Genomic DNA, 25,541 nt, shown 5'->3' on the forward strand with positions numbered 1-25,541 from the left:
CGCTTCGCCTTCACCATTTCTTTTCTGCACTCCTTCAAATGATCGACATCGTGAGTGGTACTGAACAACATTATCCACGTAGGCTTTCAGGCCATATTCATCTTGAAGGAAGGACATCCTAGCCTTCCAGATGACATAGTTGGAGGCTCCTCCAACCTATCCTGATCTCTAAGCCCAGTTGTGGCTATCTCTGAATATGATCTAGAAGAAACTCCTCTTCGTTTGCTCAGTTGTCGAATCTGATACTTGCACTCCTTTATGGAGCAAATAACCATGCTTGCAACAATTGCCAATTGCAACTGGGAAAATCGGATTTCTGAAACTCAAAACCCTCTAAGAGAAATTTCCCTTTGTGTGTGCTATTTCTCTTCCACCTGACGCTGATTTTGCTACTGCAAACTATTGCAAAGCCCTATGCACCCAAACAAGGAATCTGCCCAGCGAAAATCTAAGCTGCTGCTACTCCCTCTGCCTATTAGAACACTCAGTTGGCAAGCCAGATTTTTTTGCCAACCTGCACTCAAAAATCGAACTTACCAATTCGATCTGCCTAGCTTAGGCTCTGCGTAGTCTCCAGAAATTGTCCTGCTGCTCCTTCTGAAAAACGAATTTTTGTCTCTGCTTTTGAGCCTCCTCGTTTGATCAATCACACTCTGATACCATGTGAAAATTTCATTATTGAAATCCTATTTCAGCAACTAGGATTAATTCTTCTAATTGTTAATTAATTAACAATTTATTTGCTAAAACTAGTGCAGTAGTTGAGGGTTTTAATTATTAAACAACAGGAGAAATTAGCCACAAAAAAAACTAGTGAGACAATTTTTGTCGCACCCGACATTGATCCAACTCCAAAATTGGCTCCAAATGGGCTCCAAGAATCCCCTGCTTTAGCCTCTGCGTCAAATCTGTGTAGGCACTTGAATGCTCTGCCTGGAATTGAAACTGATCAAGCCGTCTGCTCGATACGACCTCTGAGAATTGACCCGTTGACCCCTTCTTGAAATTCTTCCAGCCTCCAGCAATTGAATCGACCCTCTGTCTGACAAAATCGAACTCTGCCCCTGAAGCTTTTCAACCAGCACTGCACAAACTCCTTGAGGAAACTCGACCCTCCTGTAGTTGACTCTCCGGATCTGGAAGAATTCCTTTGGACTCACTGTCTCTGTCCCTCTTTGTCTCTGCTTCCTTCTCTGAAGCTCAAACTTTTCTGGCAACTGACTGTTGCTCTCTGGAAAATCGAAATCTCCAAGGAAATCAACCTGAAGTGTATGTTCTCCATCTACCCATTGACTTCTTATAATCTTCTGTTGGGACTCCAATGGCCAATATTGAATCTTAATCAATGAAGATTATTTCCCAGTCAATCTGTGGTGAGTTTCTAGATGATTGACACCTTACCTCAATTAATCTTGATTAATTAACCAGTTTTCCTAAGTTTAGACTTAGGAAACATTTAAAAATAGGTTAATAATCTAACTGAGACATTTTTAGGTGGAATTTCTAGAAATAATTTCTGGGTTATGGAGAACTCCTGTGCTCTAGCCTGTCCACAAAGTTTCGAGACTAGAACACCTCTGATCCTACAAAAACTAACAATTCACCCATGGTATTCATATGGAATATAACCTATCTAAAGGGAGAAAGGCCAACCTAGATCCATATTAACTCCGGATCTACCAAGCGCAAAGAAGGATCAACTCATTTCACTCTAAAAGAGGTTTACATCTCAAGAGATTTGATCCCTCTCAGCTTTTGGTAGATTCGGAGTTAAGATGGATCTAGACTGGTGTTATGGGCACACTAATATGAATCATGGGGCAAATTGGATGATTAACGCTCATGATTGTATCCTTGTTCCCACACTTAACTGGGAGGTTAGTCTTTGACTCTAGTCTAGTGGGACCTCCTCTAGGGCCTTATGGTTTAGGAGGGGCACTAATAGGGGGCTTTGATTGATATAGCATGTCCATGGTAATCTATACTTATCACTTTCATCCTTCCTTGTTATTCATCACCATTCTTTGGGTTGATTGTCGTTGGTCATTGGGATTGGCACCGTATATCCATGTCCTTGAGTTAGGGTCTGGAAATTTGGCCTTGGGGTTTGATGTAATTGAAAGAACGATAAAAGCATATAAAGCCACAAAAGAAAGAAAATATAGAATGTAAAAGATTGCTAGGACTTGTTTATCATTTGGGAAAAATCTTAGCATGAGCTCTACTCCCCTCATTATCCATCACTTGGTTTCTCGAGCATGCTTTACCTAAATAAAGGAACTCTTGAATGTGCCAACCTCGATGAGCGGGAAATTGCTACGTCTTTAAGGGGTAATGGAAAAGCACTAAGCATGTTTGGTCTCTTAAGTTATGCACCAAATAAAGATAAACCAGTAATGCAAAAGGCACACCGGAGGGGTGGAAAAACGAGGTGTCGAAAGGGGTAACTCAGGCCTCCATGATGCTCCCTCCTTACATCATTACACTCAGGATGTTGGACCTCCATTAGTTGATCTCATTGCTGTGGCATCTTTCTTGATGTCTTTTCGATTCCATGACCACCTTATCGCATACACCTATGGATTGATGGGTTTGCTTAGGATATGTCACTCCCCTTGAGGGTTGGAAACACCTAATAAGGTTGTTGAACTAGTCATCGCTAACATACATGAGGTAACTTGTTTACATATCTTGAGCTAGCTAGACATTCAAAAGTAAGTGTTTTGTGAAATATTTTTGTGACCCAACCCCAATTGTTAGTTCAAGTGGTCTGGAGCCAGACATGAAGCTCTTTGATATTGTTGCTAGTTGTTGTTGATCACGGGTTCAAATTTCCTCAATTCCCTTGGGGCGAGGCCTGGCACTCAGGCTGACAATTTACTCGGTTTACCACCCATGAAATGTGGGGAAGTACTCTAGGGTTTCCCGTGCTTTCATTTCAAGTTAAAAAAAAGAAATATTTTTGTGACCCTAACATTAGATATGGTCGACTATGATTCTTTAATGGTTTGATGCTCCTAATGATGTTGATGTCACTTGATATTGAGAAATTTGTTCAGGTGGTATCACACATGCCGCAAAGATACCTTAAGGGATGGCTTGACTCCTTTCCAACACATTCTAGAAGGTGCTTTTCCATGTTTTAGAGAAAATATGACCTTGTGGTCCCAACATTGCCCCTCCAAGATGAGCGTTGGGCCTTGAGCAACTTCTGCATGATTTTGCACCTCTCAATGTACCTCCAGATGTTGAAACATTGAGCTTAGGAGCTTGGGTGTTGAACTACTTGATGATGTGCCCAGATGAACCCATGACTTCTCTAGGCTAGCCTTGATTTTGTTTGATGGACGATGCCTTGTTATGGAGCTCAGATGAGGATGGATGTCACTGAGATGACTTGGGAGGGCTGACACATTCTTCTTTGATGCCCTTGCTTGCCCTAGACAATGCCATGTCATTCCTACATACGAAGGGTGACGTAGGCCTCTTTATGCCATATGGATGACTTCATGGTAGATGAGGTGCCTTTTGGAGATGTGCCCATGTATTTTGAGGATTTCTTGAATTGAGGAGCACTCTTTGGACCATTGCATTAATTGTTTGCTAGATTATTGATCATTTTTGGAGAATGACATCATTGTGAGAGCATTTATTCCCACACGTGGGTTATTTTGGCATTTTATTATGTTTTAGAGCTATCTCAAGGTGGGCTTGTTGTTGAGAAATCAATATGGCAGCCAATTAGGGTGATTTTTCTTAACTTGATATTTGCTTGTGATGTTCTTTTACTTGTTTGATTAGATTCTTCTTCTACTTGTTATTATTATGTTCTTTATCATCAAACAACTAGCAAAACATGAAGATCATCAAAGGCAAATGGACACAAGATGTAGGCACTCAGCCATGGAAAAACCCCTCTCTAAGGGGAAAACCCAACCAAAATTTCTTCTCTTCTTCAAGAACCAAATCAAATGAGACAACCATGACCTCTAGACCAAAAATAGGTCTTCCTCCATCCACCAAGTTAGCCCTCCAACTATCCTTCCTTCACCAAGTTGTTATACCATCAAGGTTGAACCAAGTCAATGTAATCTTTGCTCTAATAAAGATCTCTATCCACCTTTTATCTCTACAACTTCTATACCGTCAGCCCAGCTGTTCTATTAAGGCTGACATGAAGTATGGGCACGCCGACTTGATGTTGGAGGTGTAGATGACCAAATTACATCAAAATAATTTTATTCATTTTAATACAAAAGGCCCAATAAGGGTCTAGAACATAATGACAAGTATAATGACTCATGACTCAACCCTAGAAGCACTCAATGGGTGCTTTGACCTATTAATCAAATGAGCATGAAATCCATGCTAATAAAATATAATGATTTTCTTTTCTTTTTTTTACAAATACAAATGAATTACACCATGTTAATTATGAAGACTGATATTAGTCACATTTCTCAACTCTCCCTCTTAACTAGGGAAGTATTCATAATTGTTCAACCAGTACAAGGTTGACCTCAATTTGAAATGTTCCAAGAAGAATACAACAACATACACAATGCTAGGGATACCAAAACTGCCAAGGTATCCTCCCAACAAGGGCTAAGGTGTCATCGAGGCAACTTGCCACTATAGGTACCATCAGGCTACAACCTTGCCACTATAGGTACCATCAATCCAACTCGATATACATACAATCTAGGCCTCCATGCCAAGACACCAACCCTCATAGGGATCTTGGTATCATCAAGGTCGAACACTAAAACAAAGCTCCATAAGACCAAGATACCCTCCCACATTGAGATCTAGGCATCATGAAGGCCAAACTATAACTGAGATAACAACACCAACCATGCCAAGATGTCCTCCCAAGTACCATCATATGGGCAACTTATGGTACTCATCTCTCTCTCTCAACCAAATAAGAGATATCCACCAATCCAAGCGTGCTTGTAAAATATACAAACTTCTGAGGGAGACATCAACACTTCAACTACTTGTTCATCCATTTGAACATACTGTAGCCTCATGACCCCAATCACTTCCAATATGTTGGTTCTTATTATTGATATGCTAGCACAATCTTAAGGGTCCTCAACCATTTTGATATTGCTTAGTTCATCATAATATCCAAACAAATCTTGATGGAAGCTTCCTTTTTCCAACCTCTCAAGCAACACCAAACTCAGCCTCAACACTTCTCAAAACATTTGAGTATTTATTCACAACTTCATCAAACATCAATAACCATCAATAGTGATTTATCCATTCTTTGATCTTATTCTTTCTTCATGTACTTTTCAACTATGGAGGGTATCCAAGGTCACTCTCAACTAGGGATAAGTCCTTCGTCAACAACTTTATTCTTCTAGCTACACGCTCTTTCTTTTGCATCATCATATCATCGAAGAACATTGACCTTTCAAAGCATCATTCCTTTTATCTTCATATGGCAACAAGGTCATCTTTCAATCATCAACGTAAACTTCAATGTCATCAGGATTCTTACAACTCCCTCTTTCCATCATGCTCAACATCATCATAAAGTCATCAACAAGTATGAGGTAGGCACACCTCTTCACAATCCCTTGAAATCTATGTACCTGTAAATCTTATCAACAAGTACGACCAAGCACAAATATACAAGAGAGTGAAGTTAACTTTATCAATGAGAGCATATAGGGTTATCAAAAACTTTGAATAAGAAGTTAAACTTTAGATATTCAAAACCTAAACCTAGATAGGATCACAATCATAGTGGAAGCAAATCAACTAGGCTTTCACTTTCATGCCCTAGACTATTATAACAACCTTTGCTAGTGTTTTGTCACAAACCTTAGATATCCAACACTGAACCATGTTAGGGTTTCAACCATGTCGGAAGCATTTACACCTAGGGTTTCATTGTTCATGCCCTAGGATCTTTTATCAACTTCTACAAGGGTTTTGTTATAAACCATATATATTATCACCAAACCTGAAAAGATAGGGTTTTATCATATACCCTAGATACCATCAACAAACTCTAAAAGTCAAAAGGCTAGGGTTTCACTGAAGTGAACAAATAGCAAAAGATAGTTATTACATGGCTTGATTTAATCTAACAAAAGAATCTCTACGATTCTATAGTAAAATCCTAGAGATGAGAGAGTTATTACCATAAATGGATTTCAAAGACAAAATGATGGGGACCTGCTACAAATTGTACAATTTTAAACATACCTTGAGTTGCTTCTTCCACAAACTTTGAAAAGGCTCCCTCTTATCATGACAACATCTTCATGGTCCATCTGCATATGAGTATACTTTTATTAGAGTGCCCAAAGACTCAACTTGATTACCAAGTCTTTATTCATCATATTCTTCATAAGATCAACATATCTTACTTATTAAGTACCTGCACATTTATTGACATGTACCACCAAGAAAAATATACAAGTATAGGAGCATAATTATAATTAGGGATTCCATGGAATCTTTAGAGAGGGAGAATTCCTAGGGTTTCCAGATCCAAATTCTAAGTCTCATGATGTTAACTTTCGAAACATTAACTCTAGGGTTTGAATCTCAAATCCAATTCAACCTTTATTGTGGTTTTCCTTTTCACCTTGGACTACCTACAAACCCTAGAGACCAAAAGCTAGGGTTTCTATGAGGGAATATAATAGGGTTAGGGCTTCTTTACCAACTAGGGATTACAAGAACTTAGATGCCAACAACCTCTAATATGAAGGCTACAACCCTAGAACCAAAAATGGGATTACAAAACCCTAATGTAAATTTGAGTTAGACCTTGTATAAATAAAAACAATTATATGTACGTCAAGGACTACATACCTTAGTCGTTTAAGATCACACGAAGTCTACTACAAAGGCTTCTCCAAGATGTCATAATCTTCTTGCTACTTTCAAGATGTTCTTATAATATCTTCAAAGATGACTCTTCAAACTAAGATTCCTTATTTTATGCCACTGCAATCTTCATGGATCATACCCTCGATTTTCCGACTTCCTTTTTGGACTAGAAGTTCTGAAATGTTATTGTGGAATTTTCGGATGGGTGACTTTTTTCCGTAACCTAAGCCACCTGAAGTTTTCGGGCTTCCTGAGATCATTGAATCTTTGTCCTAATGAATCATTGTTAATATCTTCAAATACTTCGGTCAAGATTTTCTATAGGAAATCTTCTTCTTTACCTTTTAGAATTAATTTAAGCCCACAAGAGATGCTTAAACAAGAGATTGTAGGCTTCTCAGGTCTTTGAAAAGATATTGTAGATGCTTCTTAAAACTTCAGATCTTCTTCAAAATGATAATATGGATACCCTTTGGAGAAGTGTACAAAACTTTGATTTCCTTGATGCCATTTTTAGAAGAGGTATAGATCCTATATTATAATAAACCAAGACCTCTATTTGATCCTTTACTAATACTTCCCTTGTAAATGGAATCCTTTAGAAGATGATGAGATCCAAGGATCTTCAAGTTGCTTTTCCCTTTTTCCTTCACCATAGCTCTGATACCATGTTGAGAAATCAATATGGCAGCCAATTAGGGTGATTTCTCTTAACTTGATAGTTGCTTGTGACGTTCTTTTACTTGTTTGATTAGATTCTTCTTCTACTTATTATTGTGTTCTTTATCATCAAACAACTACCAAAACATGGAGATCATCAGAGAAAAATGGACACACGTTGTAGGCACTCAGCTAGGGCAAAACCCCTCTCTAAGGGGAAAACCCAACCAAAATTTCTTCTCTTCTTCAAGAACCAAATCAAATGAGACAACCATTACCTCTATACCAACAGTAGGTCCTCCTCCATCCACCAAGTCATCCTTCCAACTATCCTTCCTTCAACAAGTTGAAATACCATCAAGGTTGAACCAAGTCAATGCAATCTTTTCTCCAATAAGGATCCCGACCTTCCTTTTATCTTTGCAATTTCTGTACCTTGACCCTGATGTTCTATCACATACTTTCTCGCACGTGTGACAGACAAAGAGAGAATTTTCAGCCTTTCTTAGCTTGATAAGAGTCCTTCATTCCTCGCATACATTTTTTTCTTTGACAATGGGTTTAGACCTTCCTTCATGCTTTTTGCACTTTCTTCCTTCACTTAGATTGCAGATCGAATACTTCTTATAGTTGTGTGGATTGTTATAAGGTAGATTCTCGGTCTCCTTTGCTAGACAAAAAATCCTTTTCACTTTCCTTGTCTTCGCACCCCTTTTCTTGTCCTTAAATTGTAGATAGAGATAAGATAGTGAGATGCCACAATGGGTCGAGTGCTTTGCTAATATATAGTCTACCAACGAGGTCGAATCTCTTCGTTAAGGCCGACATGGCAGATGGGTAGACCGACTTGATGGTGGAGGTGTAGATGCTAGATTACATCAAAATTTCTTTTAATACAAAAGGCCCAATAAGGGTCTAGAACATAATGACAAGTATAATGACTAATGACTCAACCCTAGAAGCACTCAATGGGTGATTTGACCTATTTAATCAAATGAGCATGGAACCCATGCTTATGAAAATATAATGATTTTCTTTTCTTCTTTTTATAAATACAAATGAATTACATCATGTTAATTATGAAGACGATACTAGTTACATTTCTCAACACTTGTGACCTTTGACCTAGTTGAACAATGAAACTTTCTTTAGGGCTTTTACTTGTAAATTAATGAATAGTGACTTGGTTACCTGTTGTGGGGAAAAGTATCCGACTCGGAATGACCCTATCCCTACTCTAAGGGTGATAGTTCCTTAGCAACAACTGAAAGTAAAGCTTTGATATTTTTCCTTTATGAAAGTACAGAGAAGGAAGAAAAGATTGACCAACCGATGTCTTTCGCTTTTGTCGATCCTGTCTTCTCTCTTTGCCTCTTGTTCCCAGCTCCTTACTCCCTTTGCCAGCCCAGCTACACAAAGATCCTGCAAAAACAAGAGAGGGAAACTACAAGAAACATGTACTCATAACTGATGCATGGATTAGAATGGATCAAATATACAGATAAAAACAATACATCATTGCAATACAAGTATATAGGAGAACATCAAAAGCTTTATTGATAGAAGATAAAGGTTCTGAGAAGGTTACAACCATAAATGGCTCCAATCCAGCAGCACCTCCCCAGTAGCAAGAAATTTCCTCTTCTCCTCTATAAAAGCAATCACCCAATAGCTCTAACTGTAAACCAACAGCACTTCCTTACTTTGCACGAAATTCCAGCCTCCCTAGACCTCATGAGAGAGCTCTATATATAGGGTAGAAGGAGAAAGGATGAGTCAGCTTGAGACTGACATAAAGCTGCCTTGTGTCCTCTCCCTCTTCAGTTAAACTTCAGTTCTTGAGTCCACTTGGAGATCCTTGCTTCTACATGGAGATCAAGTACCTCTTACTCATCATAGGGTGAATTCCTTGAACCAAGTGTCAGTTTGGAAGCTTCCTGGGCAGTTGACACCTTGCAGAATGACTGTGCCACTTGGCCAATCTCGCAGCATGGAGCATGAAATGTCGATAATTACAGGGATCCAAAGTCCCTAAACATGTTGTTCTTACCCCTAGAGGAACAAGGTCAGCAAACCACAGCACTTCCTATTAGTTCTCCACCTGAAAACACTCAAAAACAGGCTATTTTTGGATCATGTCAGCTGCTCCACTGAGCATCTGCGCTGAATGTCAACTGCTCCTCCTTGTACCTGCGCTGAAAGTCAAAACCAATGAAGGCTACCTGCGCTGGGCGAGATTGGCCAAGTAGCACAGTCATTCTGCAAGGTGTCAACTGCCCAGGAAGCTTCCAAACTGACACTTGGTTCAAGGAATTCGCCCTATGATGAGTAAGAGGTACTTGATCCCCAGTGGAGTCGCCAGTTTGTTGTGGGGAAAAGTATCCGACTCGGAATGACCCTATCCCTACTCTAAGGGTGATAGTTCCTTAGCAACAACTGAAAGTAAAGCTTTGATATTTTTCCTTTATGAAAGTACAGATAAGGAAGAAAAGATTGACCAACCGATGTCTTTCGCTTTTGTCGATCCTGTCTTCTCTCTTTGCCTCTTGTTCCCAGCTCCTTACTCCCTTTGCCAGCCCAGCTACACAAAGATTCTGCAAAAACAAGAGAGGGAAACTACAAGAAACATGTACTCATAACTGATGCATGGATTAGAATGGATCAAATATACAGATAAAAACAATACATCATTGCAATACAAGTATATAGGAAAACATCAAAAGCTTTATTGATAGAAGATAAAGGTTCTGAGAAGGTTACAACCATAAATGGCTCCAATCTAGCAGCACCTCCCCAGCAGCAAGAAATCTCCTCTTCTCCTCTATAAAAGCAATCACCCAATAGCTCGTGAGATAGCCCTAGTTTGGCAGCTAATTCAACCATCATGTGATTGCGAAAATGCGATCCATGATCTGTCACTATAGCCTGCGGAACGCCGAACCTGGCGACTACATGATTAAAAAAGAAAAGGGCAGCTGTTTCACCAGTGTTATCCAATGTAGGCATCGCCTCGGCCCATTTGGTAAAATAGTCAACAGCGACTATAATATACCCATGCCCCCCTGGTCATATGATGAAATGCCAGGCATTGACTCGAGCATAGTTGAACATGAGATTAAAATGTATCCTGATGTCAAACCAGTAAGACAACGGCTTCGGCAGGTGCACCCCAAGAAAGCCGCTGCCATTAAGGCAGAAGTTGAAAAACTTCTCCATGCTGGATTCATCTACCCAGTTCTTCTAACCGATTGGGTATCGAATATTGTCCTTGTTATGAAAAAACAAGGGACGATAAGAGTGTGCGTCAACTATAGGGATGTAAACCAAGCTTGTCCAAAGGACAACTACCCTACACCCTTCATCGACCAGATAATTGATGAATGCGCGGATGTGAAATCTTTTCCTTTATGGATGGATTTTCCGGGTATAATCAAATAAATATCCGCCCACAGGACCAGTCTAAGATTGCATTTATTTTTCCATGGGGCACATTCACTTATCGAAAATTACCCTTTGGTTTAAAGAACGCAGGGGCGACGTTTCAGAGGGCAATGAATTATGCCTTCCATGACATCAAGAACATCGTTCAACCTTACCTCGACGATCTTCCGGCTCATTCGCGGAAGCGGACTGATCATCCACGGCATTTGAGAGCAATATTTCTACGTTGCCGACACTACAAGATAAGACTCAATCCGCACAAGTGTGTGTTTTGCGTCGGTTCTGGTCGTTTACTTGGCTTTGTAGTCTCTAAGGATGGGATTCGTCTCGACCCCTGTAAGGTTCAGGCAATCATTAATTTGCCTCCACCTTCAAATTTGCTTCAGATTCAGAAACTCCAAGGGAAAGCAAACTTTCTGAGGAGGTTCATTCCAAATTACGCAGAACTTGCCAAAGGTTATACTCGTCTTTTGAAAAAAGATGTACCTTTTGTCTGGGACCAGGTTGCGCAAGCTTCCTTTGACGCTCTGAAAGATTCCCTAGTAAGAGCGTCATTAATGTACGCCTCGGACTATCAAAGAGATTTTAACCTGTATCTAGCTGCAGCAGATACGACCATTGCGATGGTCTTAGTGCAAGAAGTCGATGGAATTGAACATCCTATTTATTATTTAAGTAAAAACTTAAATGACACAGAAAGTAAATATTCCTATGTTGAAAAACTAGCGCTTGCTGCTGTTCAAGCGATTCAAAGGTTTCGACATTATGTCCTCTTTAGGAAAACTACCATTCTGTCAGATTGCAACCCCATGACGTATATACTGTCGCGACAGTTGCTTGGGGGCAAATATTCAAAATGGATAGCGATCCTTCAAGAGTTTGATTTGGATTTTGTAAAATCCAAATCGAAGAAAGCTCTAGTTTTCGCGGAATTATTATGCGATCTCCCATCGTCGTCCAACGATGAAACATCAGAAGAGTCAATCGTGGATGAAAATTTGTTTCTGATATCAGTAAGCGATGAGTGGTATGGAGACATCATTGTTTATCTCCAAACCCAAAAATTTAGGCCTAATACCTCACACTCGGAACAGAAGCATATACGATACCAATCTAAAGACTACATGATCGTCGGTGATACACTTTACCGTCGTGGTGTCGATACGGTTCTGAGGAGGTGCCTTACCCATGAGGAGGCCGACCAAGAAAGCCCTGAATGATTGTCATTCAGGCGCGTGCGGGGGGCATCAATCTGGATATGCAACAACACAAAGAATCTTACGAGCAGGATATTTCTGGCCAACTATGTTTAAAGATTGCATAATAGCTGTCAGAAGTTGCCATGCGTGTCAGATCTTTGATAGCAAAACTAGGAGACCGCCCGCACCTTTGCAGCCTATAGTCGCTGTTGGGCCTTTCGCCAAGTGGGGCATCGATTTCATGCAATGTAACCCCACCTCGACCGGGGGGCATGGGTATATTATAGTCGCTGTTGACTATTTTACCAAATGGGCCGAGGCGATGCCTACATTGGATAACACTGGTGAAACAGCTGCCCTTTTCTTTTTTAATCATGTAGTCGCCAGGTTCGGCGTTCCGCAGGCTATAGTGACAGATCATGGATCGCATTTTCGCAATCACATGATGGTTGAATTAGCTGCCAAACTAGGGCTATCTCACGACAGCTCTACCCCATATTATCCACAAGCCAACGGACAAGTTGAGGCAATCAACAAGGTCCTGAAGCGTATGTTGCAAAGGATGATCGGGGTTCACAAAAGAAGATGGCACCTACTCCTGTACTCAGCATTGTGGGCTTACCGAACCTCGGTAAAGAACGCCACTAGGTTCACACCATTCCAATTGGTGTATGGCCTGGAGGCAGTCTTACCGATCCAGTGCGAAATTTCGTCTCTTAAACTCGCAATTGACCTCCTCCCCGGAACCTCAGAAGAAGAGGCTCGTTTCTTGGAATTGATCCAGTTGGATGAAAACCGTCGTGATGCTGCTTTGGCGAACGAAGCCCATAAGAAACGAGTCAAGGCGCAGTTCGACAAGAATGTCAAACCTCGTATCTTCTCTGAGGGTGACTTGGTTTTGCTTTACGACCAAGAATCCGACAAATTAGGAGCAGGAAAATTTAAGTCCTTATGGATGGGTCCCTATATTGTTAAAAGGGTGTTAGCAAAAGGAGCCTACGAGTTAATGGATTATGACGGGATACCACTGGCGCAACCCCGCAACGGGTTGTACCTCAAGCGTTACTATGCCTGAATAGTAACCTGAGTGCTTTTGTTGTATTTTGTTTTCGCTAAAGTGTTTGTTTCGATTTAGTAATCCACCCTTCTCGTTTGTTGCAGATGTCGAATTTTTCTGAGACATATGTAGGATATGCCGACGGAGCGAGTCGTAGTACGCGGAATTTGTCCTCCGCAGCCTGGGCCATTTTTGATCCAAGCGGCGAGTTAGTGAGTTTCAGAGGTGTGTGTATTGGGCAGTCAACGAACAACATCGCTGAGTATAGCGCGTTGATTGAACTCCTCTCTGATACCATCGCTCATGGTATACGCTGACTAATTGTTAGGCTAGACTCACAGCTTGTGATACTACAACTCACTGGTATATATTCAGTCCGCAATCCAGCTATTTATCGAATGTTTCTAAGGGTTAAGATTTTGGAAAGAGAGTTTGATTCAATTCAATACCAACATATTTCCAGAAACTTGAACACATTAACAGATTCATTAGCAAACTATGTATTAGATAGACATTTACGACATATATAAAAAGAGATGCATCGGTGCTATGCAAGTGGATCGCAAATAAACCAGAATAAACCCCGAAAATCAAAATATATAAAGCTGTTTATAGTTTGTACATGATGTGCTGTAATCAAAACAAAATTGGTCGTATGACCTAGAACTCAAAAAGATGCTAGGGGGCACCCTAGCCTAGTGGTGCTCATGATAGTACGTCACGGTCAGTGCAATCATGTGCAAGAGATGAGTCCATCGTCTAGGCACGCCAATAGTGTGCCGCTGCAACTGTAAAGGTAACTCGTCAATCTGTACATCCGGAAGACCACGAGTAAGGCTCTCAACCTGCTCCTGCACAGCTGTAAGTGTCTCAGTATCACCAAGGTCGCGAATAACAACTCTCCTAGCAGGCTCTGCTGCTGGGGCAGCAGCTGGCAATCGTGGACGGGCTGCTGGACGAACAGGACCAACATCTGCATGCACCCAAGAGTTTGATTAGTTTTGCACAGTAACATCATGAGTAAAAACAATAAACAGTGATATGGTCAGAGATTTTACCAATAGCGCCCCATTGCTCGCCATCCGGTAGCACCAAGTCCAGATCACCTCGGTAGTCCATACCCACATATGGATACTCAGAAAACACCATCTCCTGACGCTCGAACCACCTAAAGAAGGCCTCAGTGAAAGTAATCTGAGGTTGACCAGCATGTCGGGACATGTGGTCAACCCACCTCTGCATGCGTGGCTCGGTCGGAGAAGGCAAGTCAAGTATGATGTACTGAGGCTGCATCAATGGGATTTTCTCCAAGGCGAAGGCAGTGAGAATAGAACCAAATCCAAAGTTCTTCAGCCTCCCGTCCTTTACCTTGGTCAATTGACTTTTCATCTGAACAAGTACTGCATCACACCAGTTAAACACTTTCGGTTGGAGACACTCCAAGGCGTGCTACATGTAAGATCTATTGGCAACATGTAAAGCTGCGCTACCGGCCATCCTACCAATGGTAAACAGAATGGACCTAAGAGACCTGTCAGTGATGTCATGGATATTGATCTTGCCGTCTTTGCTCGGCTGTGAACCTTCCCGGCAATACTGACGGATATAGTCTCTGGTGGAATTAGTCCCTCGAGCCGTACCTGACAAAGAAATGGGGGCACCCCGCCTTGACAACCCAGTCAAGAAGTACATGTCCTCTATGGTCAAGGGGATGGTTTTCCCCCTAATCTGGAATACTTGGTTAACAGGATCCCAAGCATCAAGCATATACTGCAGTAAAGAAATCTATGCTCTCATGCTAGAGATACGGAAGAACTTCAGTAGGCCACAGTTCCGAAGCGCGTTCACCGTGACCGGGTCATGGAGTGCAACCATGTCCTCTGCTTCATGTTCTCGTTCTCGCCATGTAAGGGACATTTTGTTCAAAGTTCCCTGCAAGCAAACAAGAGAAGGAGTAAGTTCCTAATTTTGATGAAAAACTGGCGAAAAATCATCGAAAATCACATGCAGGATCAGTTTTTCTAGGCCCAGCGCAGGCAGAGAGTCTCTCCCTTGCGCTGAGGCGCAGTCTGCCTTAAGACAACCTGACATGCAGCGCAGGTTTCGAAAGGAGAACCTGCGATGATGCCAGGGCGCCTTGATGAAACCCCTGAGGCTCAGAAACCCTGAAAAATGTGCATGAAACTGAAAAAGGAAACCATGAAAGTGAAGGGCTAAGGTTTAGCTCCTACCTGGTCCAAACGGCGCCGAAAATCGTCCACAGAATCTCCCGGAATCAGCTGGTGAAAATCAAGGAAGAAGAGGCACCTCCAGAGCTCCAACAAGCAAAATGCAAATGAAATGGTAAATGAGAGGTAAAAACACCTTTTTATGACTTTTTACACAGTTTAAAGTTAAATATTAGGGTTATAATCTCATTTTCATGCAAATATTGTCCATTTCTAACAAAGTTTGTTGCAGCAATTGAAGGTGAAGTACTACATTTGAAAAGAGAAAAGCTAGTAAAAGTAAAAAATCAAATTTGACCATGAATCGAGCAGTTTTAGCACATAGTTCATGCTCGTTAAAAAATAAACGCAAGATCCGAGCAGTTTTAACGCGGTCTTCATGCTCGTTAAAAAATAAATAAAAGCAGTGAGCAGTGTTCCCTCCAGTGTTTAAGCTCATTTTTATCTTAAAAAAAAAGAACCTATCCCGGTAAATAACCTTCTGAGATCGTAAATTCATCAGCCATAAAAGCCTTGGTCGTGTTTGTGCACCGTCACCTCCACCGTCATTTGGCCGATCATTCACTTCCATTTGTGTGTTTACCCATTTTGAGGAACATCTGCGAAGAGTGATTTCACCTAGCCATCCTTGTGACACTGCCGTGATTGGAAAATTCCAACTTGTACCTGGAATCAGTTGCTATCCCTGTTTATCACTCGTTCCTCAAAAGACGAGTCATCTTTGAGCTCTTTTCTGACTCGTAAAATATGAAAAGTTTGCCGAGTTCTGGCCTTCCAGCTCGTTAAAGGGACCGGAAGAGCTATCCCTCATTTAGACTTTAATCTTTTTGGACCTGAGGGATTATTACACAAAAAGATCGAGCGCTTGTCTTGTTCGGCTCGTTAAAAGTACCGAACACCCATCCCTTCTGTATTGTTTTATACTTTTTCGGACTCAAGGGATTAGATAACGAAAAAGGAATTATGGAGTTAACTTTCTGTACCTTTTCAGACTCTCTAAAAATGAAAAGGACCGAGTTTTCTTTGTCGTTAGACTCGTTAAAATGATTAAATAGCGACAAACTTGTCTTTAGACGAGAACGAGTTTCCCTATCGCTAAGCTCGTTAAATCATAGCGATGGGCTTGCCCGAAGGGCAGGTTATAGAACAAGCATATGTTATCCTCCTCAAGCTTGAAAAAAATAAAGAGGTACTGGTAAAAAATGATTGGGGAAAAATTGGGAGAACATCAAAGCTTAATGGTAGCAAGTCGCTCTTGAACATGACACTTTTCTTCCGTACCACATCGGGTTGGGTTGTTTCATTCACCGGTCTCATCACCATGGTCTTCGCCAAACCATCCACATTTTGGGGTAATGCTACCGATCCATCGCATCAGTGTCGTTATATGTTCAAGAGAGGTCATTCTGAAAGTGTCAACCATGTCCCATCCACTGCCATACATTATCCTTCATCCATTCATGATCGCCACCTTGAATCATATGTCACAGTTTGTTTTCACCTCCACTAAAATCATTAGCTCCGTTCTGTGTCATTGATGTGGGATTCATTAAGGCCCTCCTTTGACGGATCGCTTCTTGTCGACTTCAGCTCATTATCCAAGAAGTTGATCTAGGAACAACCCCATCAGTACTTTGAAGCTTGCATGCCTCAATGGCAAGTTTCTCACTTCCGGCGACAGGTATACATCAATGACCTTCGACCAGAAGATTTTGCGTGGCGTTCGACGCCAAGTCCTTTATTCACGCCACGTGAATTGTACTGCAGTACCTTGAGGGTCATTATCATTATCGGTGATTCCTCTCGCGCTTGTTAACGGTTTTCATCATTGACCGGTAATCAAGCGATGTCTTTCCATGTTCGACTTCAGCGAAATTCTCACATGGATCGACTTGTACTTAGAGTGAAGATCGAACGAGTTTGAAGACCCCGGATCTAGTTTCATCCATCCGGGCTGCGATACATATTCAGGAAATATAAAAGCATTTGTCATGTACATCATTGCAGCAGATGATCATCCTACTCAAAGGATGATAATTTCAGCAGAGAATTATCAGTCTACCATCAGACGATCATCTGTTCTATGTACCAAAATGTATTTATAAAGCTGAGCATGGGAATGCCCGCCTCAGCTAGATCATGAAAACAGAATGAAAAATAATGTATTGTATTGTATTGTATTACAGGGCACCTCTCAGCACTTGAATGAACTTCGGACCCTCTGGATAAAGTATTTCACCCGATAAACGGCCTCATACTTTAGGGGGCAACTGTTATAGACATTTTTGTGCCTCGCAGCATGGAGCATGAAATGTCGATAATTACAGGGATCCAAAGTCCCTAAACATGTTGTTCTTACCCCTAGAGGAACAAGGTCAGCAAACCACAGCACTTCCTATCAGTTCTCCACCTGAAAACACTCAAAAACAGACTATTTTTGGATCATGTCAGCTGCTCCACTGAGCATCTGTGCTGAATGTCAACTGCTCCTCCTTGTACCTGCGCTGAAAATCAAAACCAATGAAGGCTACCTGCGCTGGGCGAGATTGGCCAAGTGGCACAGTCATTCTGCAAGGTGTCAACTGCCCAGGAAGCTTCCAAACTGACACTTGGTTCAAGGAATTCGCCCTATGATGAGTAAGAGGTACTTGATCTCCATGTGGAAGCAAGGATCTCCAAGTGGACTCAAGAACTGAAGTTTAACTGAAGAGGGAGAGGACACAAGGCAGCTTTATGTCAGTCTCAAGCTGACTCATCCTTTCTCCTTCTACCCTATATATAGAGCTCTCTCATGAGGTCTAGGGAGGCTGGAATTTCGTGCAAAGTAAGGAAGTGCTGTTGGTTTACTGACCTTGTTCCTCTAGGGGTAAGAACAACATGTTTAGGGACTTTGGATCCCTGTAATTATCGACATTTCATGCTCCATGCTGCGAGGCACAAAAATGTCTATAACATTACCCTCATATAAATAGAGGGGAGTCACTTTCATTTATTCATCATCATCATTCATCACACTTCTCTTCTCTTAAGAAGTGCACACTAGCTATTTGTCTTCTTCTTGGATGCAATGTGATCTTTATGGAGCGAATTGTCTTGGGAGGGAGATGTTTGCATGGGGAGACTTCTTTGGGATTGATTAAAGTGATTCTTGTGGAATGGTGTAAGTTTCATGCTAATTTTCTTCCATTTTGCATGCTATATTATGTGAATTAGGGTTTTCTATGTATGCCATATTAAAAATTGCAATATCTTTCCTTGGAATCTTAATTTTTCATGGTATGTAAAATTTGTTTCCTTGAATCCTTCAAGAGAACTTTTTGATATATGCATCTCTTGAACTTAAAATCTCCCATAATAAGAAGTCACTAGGGTTTCAAAGTAGATATTTTCGTTCTCTCACCCTCTTCATCAAGGCCCTCTTCATAGATCGTGCCCTAAATGACTCCATTGCCCAATTAGATCAAGGCACTAATCTAGTAAGTGTTGATCAAAACCATAATTTTTCTATAAGTCCATTTTTCTTGGTAACTAAGGCTAGGGTTAGGTTAAAATTTTCATTTCTAGCAATTTGATATTGATTTGTTATTGCCCTAAAGGATTACATTTAACAAACTTGAAAAAGGTAAAATCTAACATTAATTGCATCTTAAAACTCTTAAATTAGGGCTGATGTCATATTATTTATTACTGTTTTATGCATGTTCCAGTCACAAAACTACATTGTTTTCTGTCAGCCTAGTCCACCCCTTTGATAATGTTGTTCCTTTTACGATATTTGCTTGATAAGCTTTCTTCTAGAGCTTCTATATGCCATCACATGCCCTCAACTTGCATATCTTACCTACCCTAACTTATGGCGTCTCTTTTCTAAATTACATAGGTCGTAAGGAAGCGTACTTGAACTTTGGGCAACTTTGGGCAACTCCTACCTTAGCCTTTCAAGGCCTTGTTGAAACTTGATACCTTTCCTTCAATCATTAGACCTTGCATCACCATTAAGCCTTTCTTTATTGAACATCCTTAGGTGATATTCTATAGGGAAGCCTCCTTGCAAGATTAAATTCACCACTAAACAAATGTGGAGGAGTCACTACGGTGATAGTGATGGCCAATCCCTTGTTGCCATAAGACCTAGGTTACGTAGTGGGGCCTTACACTAGGCCTGCTAGATTTTGCAATAACAGGGCCCTTCATTATCACCATCACAAGTTATTTCTTGAGTTTGTGTTGGGTAATTTTTGAACAACACATGTTTTTTCTAACATTGTTTTTTAAAGATCTCGGCTAGGTGCAACAACATGCAGCAAAATAGGGGTTTTGTTACTCAACCTAGGGTCGATATGTCCTAAAACACCTCGTGTGCCATAATTATCATCAAGGGTGCCTACCCTTTTAGCCAAAGCCACAACAAGCCACATGTCCTTGATGGGAATTGAAGTCGGGTGGGGAGGAACTCAATCCCTCCTTTCTACCACCCGAGCTACTACCCCATGGACTTAAATTATGGTTGTAGCCATAACAATCAGTAATAATATTTTATTAGGAGCATTGTTGTGGTTAAGACAAGGATCCCCCCTCTCCTCTACTTTATTTGGGATCAACATTGATGAGTTTGATGAGTTTTAACATGCTTTTAAAGCTTGGGCAAAAGGCTAGAAGTTCTAAAAGCTGATTAGTGTGGTTTAAGGGGAGGTTTTGGATGTAACAGTTTACAATTGTGAACAAGGTTGCCCATTATGAAAAGGGCATGTAGCTTAGTTGTAGAACAACCCTCTAGCTAGGGACATATCTTGGGTTGAATTCCTTCCTTTCCATATCTTAACATGCTATCAAAGCTTGGTTAAAAGGTTGGGATTCATGAAAGTCAGTGTTTCTTGAGGGCAGATGTTGGATATGACAATCCACACTTGTTAACAAGGTTGCTAATAGTAAAGAGGGCATGTAGCTCAGTAGTAGAGCAACCCACCAGCTGATGGCATTTACATGTTTGGCATGCTATTGAAGCATGGTTAAAAGGCTAGGAGTTCTCAAAGATGGTTAGAGTGGCTTCAGTGCAGGTGTTCAATGTAACATCCAAACTTGCGAACAAGGTTTCCCATTAGGAAAAAGGTATGTGGCTCAGCGGTAGAAGTTAGTATATAGTTTTTAGAATGGTCTAAGTCAACTTGGATTTGGTCAATCTGGTCGAGTTGACTGGTGACCATTAGGACTCAGCTGGTTCGGTACCAAACCAGCCCTACTCGGCCAAGCTTGTACCTACCTAGATGAGTAGGTATGGTGACCCTCCCTCATGGACTTAACCTTCAAAATTTAATTTCTTCTATTAAAAAATAAAAATCCCTAGTTTCTTTACATTTTGAGACACTGGGCCATGGACAGCGATATGTCCCTTGATATTGAGCCAAATGTTGTCCAATATACAAAATCATAGTGCAATCTTCTGTTGAATTTCTTTCAGTAAAGTGCCATTTACACACTGGATTTTCCTTTCATGGCATGCTTATCAGACTTCCTTTAAAATCATTATATCAAGGCATCCTTTCGATATTGTTGATGAGAGTTGTAGTTATCTCCTAGTTCTAACTGTATCAAAATTAGGATTGATTTGGCAGTTTTTAGCCACAACAGTAGATCATTTATTTTCAGTATGTGATATTTTCAGATCTGTAGATTTACTTTCAGCACAGTTCACAGATCTAGTGTAAATTTGCTTTCAGAAAGCTCACATATCTAGTGTAGATCTGAATTTACATTGCTGAAAACTTATTTTTCTTGCTGATATGTTTTCCACTTGGTCCCTGATGGCATATACATGGTATATGCCATGGCATATAGATGAGCAGATTTTACATACTTTTTCTCTAATGGTTTGGAATTTTAAAAATAATTTTTTCAATTTTTTTTTTTTTTAGTAAACTAAGTCATTGAAATCAGATCAGTCCAGGTCACTGAGTCAGAGTTTGAATTGACGCTTGACCGATTCTGAGCTGGAGTCCCAGCTTAAAAACATTGTGTAGAATAACTCACTGGCCGGGCGCAAGTCTTGGCCTTGATTCTCAGCTTGTCCAATTAACATGACTGAAATGGTTCTGGTTATCCATCTAGATCCAGATACATGGGTAACCGTTAGAGATGCTTCTCCTACATTGCAGCATTCCAACCAACAGCCCTACCATGATTCACATATAGCCAGCCTCAAATGCTTCTCATCCATGATTTGGTGAGTGCTTTCATTGATCCATCCTACTTATCTGATGAAGGCATGTCATCTATTGTGAGGTTCTTTGACCATTTTTGCATTCAAGTGCTTTCATTTAATGTTTAAGGCATTCTAGTATGGATCACAGGTTGAAATTAGATTATAAACCACTATAGGCTGCGTACTTGTACCCCTACTTCACATTGGTGGTTAAGATGTGTCCCAATGTCGCAGAAAGCGGGGACATTTTTTGGAAGCGAAGTGTTGGAAGCGTCTGTTATATATATAAATATCCATTTATATTAAAAAAACATCCAAAATACCAAATTCATTGCGGAAGATATGAAAACATGCATATTTGTACATAAATTAAGATAGATATGGCATCCATTGTACTTCACCGATTAATTATTTGAGCATCAACCATCTAGATTCTAGCAATTACAAATATACATCAATTTTTTAAGCATATCATAGATAATAGAAGGTAGAAAGTACCAAAATTTTAAGCATATAATAGAAAGCAGACATTTAGAAGATAAAATCATTAAACTTTCAAATAACTTATCTAGCATTAAAATTTCAAATAACTTATCTAGCAAGTGAGCAACTGTCAACATGTGTCATGACCAAAATTCAAATAATAATGTTTACAAAATAGGCCATTAGGACACCACCTGCTACACACTGAACTAGGAAGACTGAAAAGTTCAAATTCATGACACTAAAGTCTAACATTCTAATCTATCATCTATAGAGTCTAGACTATGACAAAAGTAGTGAATTGTGAATATATCTACCAATCTCTCCTCAAACCACAACCACTACGTGAGCCTCCACGTGGTGGTAGTGAAGAAGATGGTGGTTGTTGAAGTTGTGGAATTGAAGATGAAGCCCCTGCTATTGCTATTGAAGAATGGAAATTGGGGACCATGGCATTGGATGGGGGTGTCGTCTCATATCGATCATCATCGTCCTGGATAAGAGCGTCCTCCAGTTGCTCTAATTGCAACACTCTATCCTACAAATTGGCTTCCTATGGATTTTTGTCCCAAAGCTTAAGGTCTTTATTATTCTTTGCCTTCTCATAGTTATGGGACAACAATCGCAAGTTTTAATGAATATAAACCAAGCTCTTTGCCAGCGCCCGATTTACATTTAACTTGTTATTTTTAACACTATGGATGAAACTATAGGTGCTCCAACACCTCCCTGTAGAAGAAGTGTTTACCACCTATGATAGCACTTGTATTGCCAAAGATTGTAGAAGTGGAGCAACACCTCCATGCATGTTCCACCACTGAAGAGAAGACAACTTCTTTTGATCTCTAAGTGCATGACTGGTCCCAAATGCATTAGTGCCAAGGATATAGTTGCTCATTTGTTTTCGTATCATGTCATGCTCTTCCTCATAAGGGACTAATTTATCCAATACTTTCATATAACCAACTAGAACCTCTAGATCTTGGTGTAGTTTTCTCTTGTTCCCCCCACCAGGTGCTTGTAACGAACAAGGTTTGTATACTTAGAGGAATGCTCTAATTCCACTGTAGCAAACAAACTCTATAGTTGTTTGTACTTGAAATGTAGAATACACAATGTATTTAAATAGTATTTTTATTAATAAGATGAGAAAACAAGGATGATGAATGTCACAATGAGGGCCTGCTTGTATACCTAGGCAGGTGCCCCTTCGTGAATGGGCATGTCCTTTAGACATGCCTTTCCATTAACTAATGACTATTTAATTAATCATTACTATGATTATTTATTATTTATATTTATTTGCATTTATTTTATTTTTTATATAAATTATATTCATAACAGTGCCCTTCTCTTCAAAAAGCTTTGCCCTTCAAGCTTAATTGCTGGCATTGTTTTTCATCTTCTCTACGTCATTTTGGCATGTGTAACTGGTTCTATTGAGGTTATCATTTTTTTCTTACGTTTTTTATAATATTTAAATATTATATAATATATATATATATTATTTCTAAAGAAGGTAACTTTATAAAATTTTATGAAGTAACTTCAGTAATTTGTTAAAATTGTTAAGGTCGTTTTATTTTTTTAATTGCTCGATAGTCACCGTATGGATTCTTACGGTCACATCTCTACATGCGTCGATAGGGTTCTCGCTCATTCACCATTTCATTTTCTTATCCTACAATTTCTTAAGAGGGATATTATTCCTTTGTTCCAACTCAATTCCATATTTATAAGAAGAGGCAAAAATACATACACCGATGGATAATTTTGAGATGCGTCACTGTAGGATTAAGTGTCGACGAGATGTGGTAGTGTAGTCGCAAAATATGGAATGATTTGATGTTGAAGTGCAAATAATGGGAAACTCTCTCCTACATCCGTTTCGCCCAAGGCGTCGACTCTTTTGGAATGCATGTCGCATCTGGTATAAATTCCTCGCTCTCTGATTATGGTGATTCTCCACTGTGGAGGAGAAGTTGTACTTGGTACAAATGGGCAAGCTTAACGAGTTCCCTGTAATGAGCATGCAAATATTCATCACTAACTTGGGTGGTGTACAAAAACTTCAAAAATGCTTTCACACTTTCTCCTCCAACTTCATGAATTTCCACTCGTTTCATTTTTTTTCTTTCATATCTACTTGTTCCAGCATTGTTTGGAAAACATCTTATCTGATTGTGAGAATAAACGCATGTGCTGTAAGCGAGGATCCATCTGAAGTGCAAAAGAGGGTAACGTCTCTAGTGTCATATACTTCAGTTGGAATAGAGCTCCACTTTCTTAGAAACTTAGCCTTATGCTTTGAATTGTAAATCTGTTCCTGTATTGCTAAATAGTTGTTATGTTCAATGTCAAGATATTTTTCTAAAAACTGGAACCAGTCATACATCTTTCTTTAACAAGGGGCACAAACAAGATCGCTATTGAGATGCCCGCAATTGACCTGTGGCATTGGTGCTGCCATTCTACTGCCCTTTTCCTCAAAGAATTTCATATCTTTCACTTTCCCATACTTTGAAAATGCAATTTCAAGCTTTGCATTTGTTTTCCACCGGTGCATATTTGCCACAAACAATTTTGTTCCTCCTACACCTGGATGCAAAAAAGAATTATCTTGCTGGCCTATGCATTCATTTGAAGCTTGGACCTATTTTGTCGGAAGTGGAGGTAGCAGGAGTTATAGCTTGACCTACTCTGTTGGAAGTGGAAGTGGTAAGAGATGATGTACTGCCATTTCCGGAAGAAGCACAAAATTGTTTCCTTCTGATTCTATTGATCCACCACCAACATTCAATCCACCTTTTCTTCCCGAGGCTGTAGACTCTTTATAGCTTACAACTACATTTGTAGCATGGCCACAAAATACTTCAGGTGCTTCTACATTTGATTCTACCTCATCATCGATCCTATGGTCCCTTTTAGGACAAGATTCAAAAGAAAATTGAGTAATATTCCCACTGATTGCTCCTTGCTCAGCTTTATTAATTTCGTTATGTTTGATGTACCCCACACTTCTAGCAAAAGCCTCACCAATTGTACCTGCCCCTGAGATTATTCTTGTAGCTTGCTCGACTCCATAATGAACTTTTTGCCGGGCCCTTCCATTCCCAACATTTTCTTGCTTGGTGGTTTGGTAGGAAGTCACAGGTGCTTGGATAAAACTCACATTTAAAGCGTTGTAAAGATCATCACATTTATCATTTTCAATAGTTTCCTTATTAGTAGACTCATCTTTTTCTTCTTCATCTTCAATTTTCATATACCCACTTTGATTATCAGCCTCATTTACGTCACCCTGACGAGATCCTAATTCAACATGTTCGACATCATTTTCTCGGTATGAGCATTCTTTATCGTTAGTCTCTTTTGTGTTAAGGTTCTCTTCCATTATGGATGCTGAATATGTTTCA

The 25,541-nt window shown here is 40.1% G+C and overlaps 1 protein-coding gene across 1 annotated transcript in view; it reads right to left on the minus strand.

Annotated features, from left to right (window-relative positions):
• The window catches only part of LOC149157248 (uncharacterized), a 33,749-nt gene extending 9,058 nt beyond the window's left edge, over positions 1 to 24,691 (minus strand). The window contains exons 1-3 of the mRNA XM_089433693.1: positions 24,575 to 24,691; positions 921 to 1,262; positions 538 to 653 (exon numbers count right to left, since the gene is read on the minus strand). Coding sequence (XP_089289819.1) covers positions 538 to 653; positions 921 to 1,262; positions 24,575 to 24,691 — 575 coding nt within the window. The remainder of the gene's footprint in view (positions 1 to 537; positions 654 to 920; positions 1,263 to 24,574) is intronic.
• Between the last annotated feature and the right edge of the window lie 850 nt (positions 24,692 to 25,541).

The sequence above is a fragment of the Pinus tabuliformis genome, chromosome 5_2 (genome assembly GCF_031772625.1).
Source record: "Pinus tabuliformis cultivar Carrire ecotype Pingquan chromosome 5_2, CPIR1, whole genome shotgun sequence".
Lineage (NCBI taxonomy): Eukaryota > Viridiplantae > Streptophyta > Pinopsida > Pinales > Pinaceae > Pinus > Pinus tabuliformis.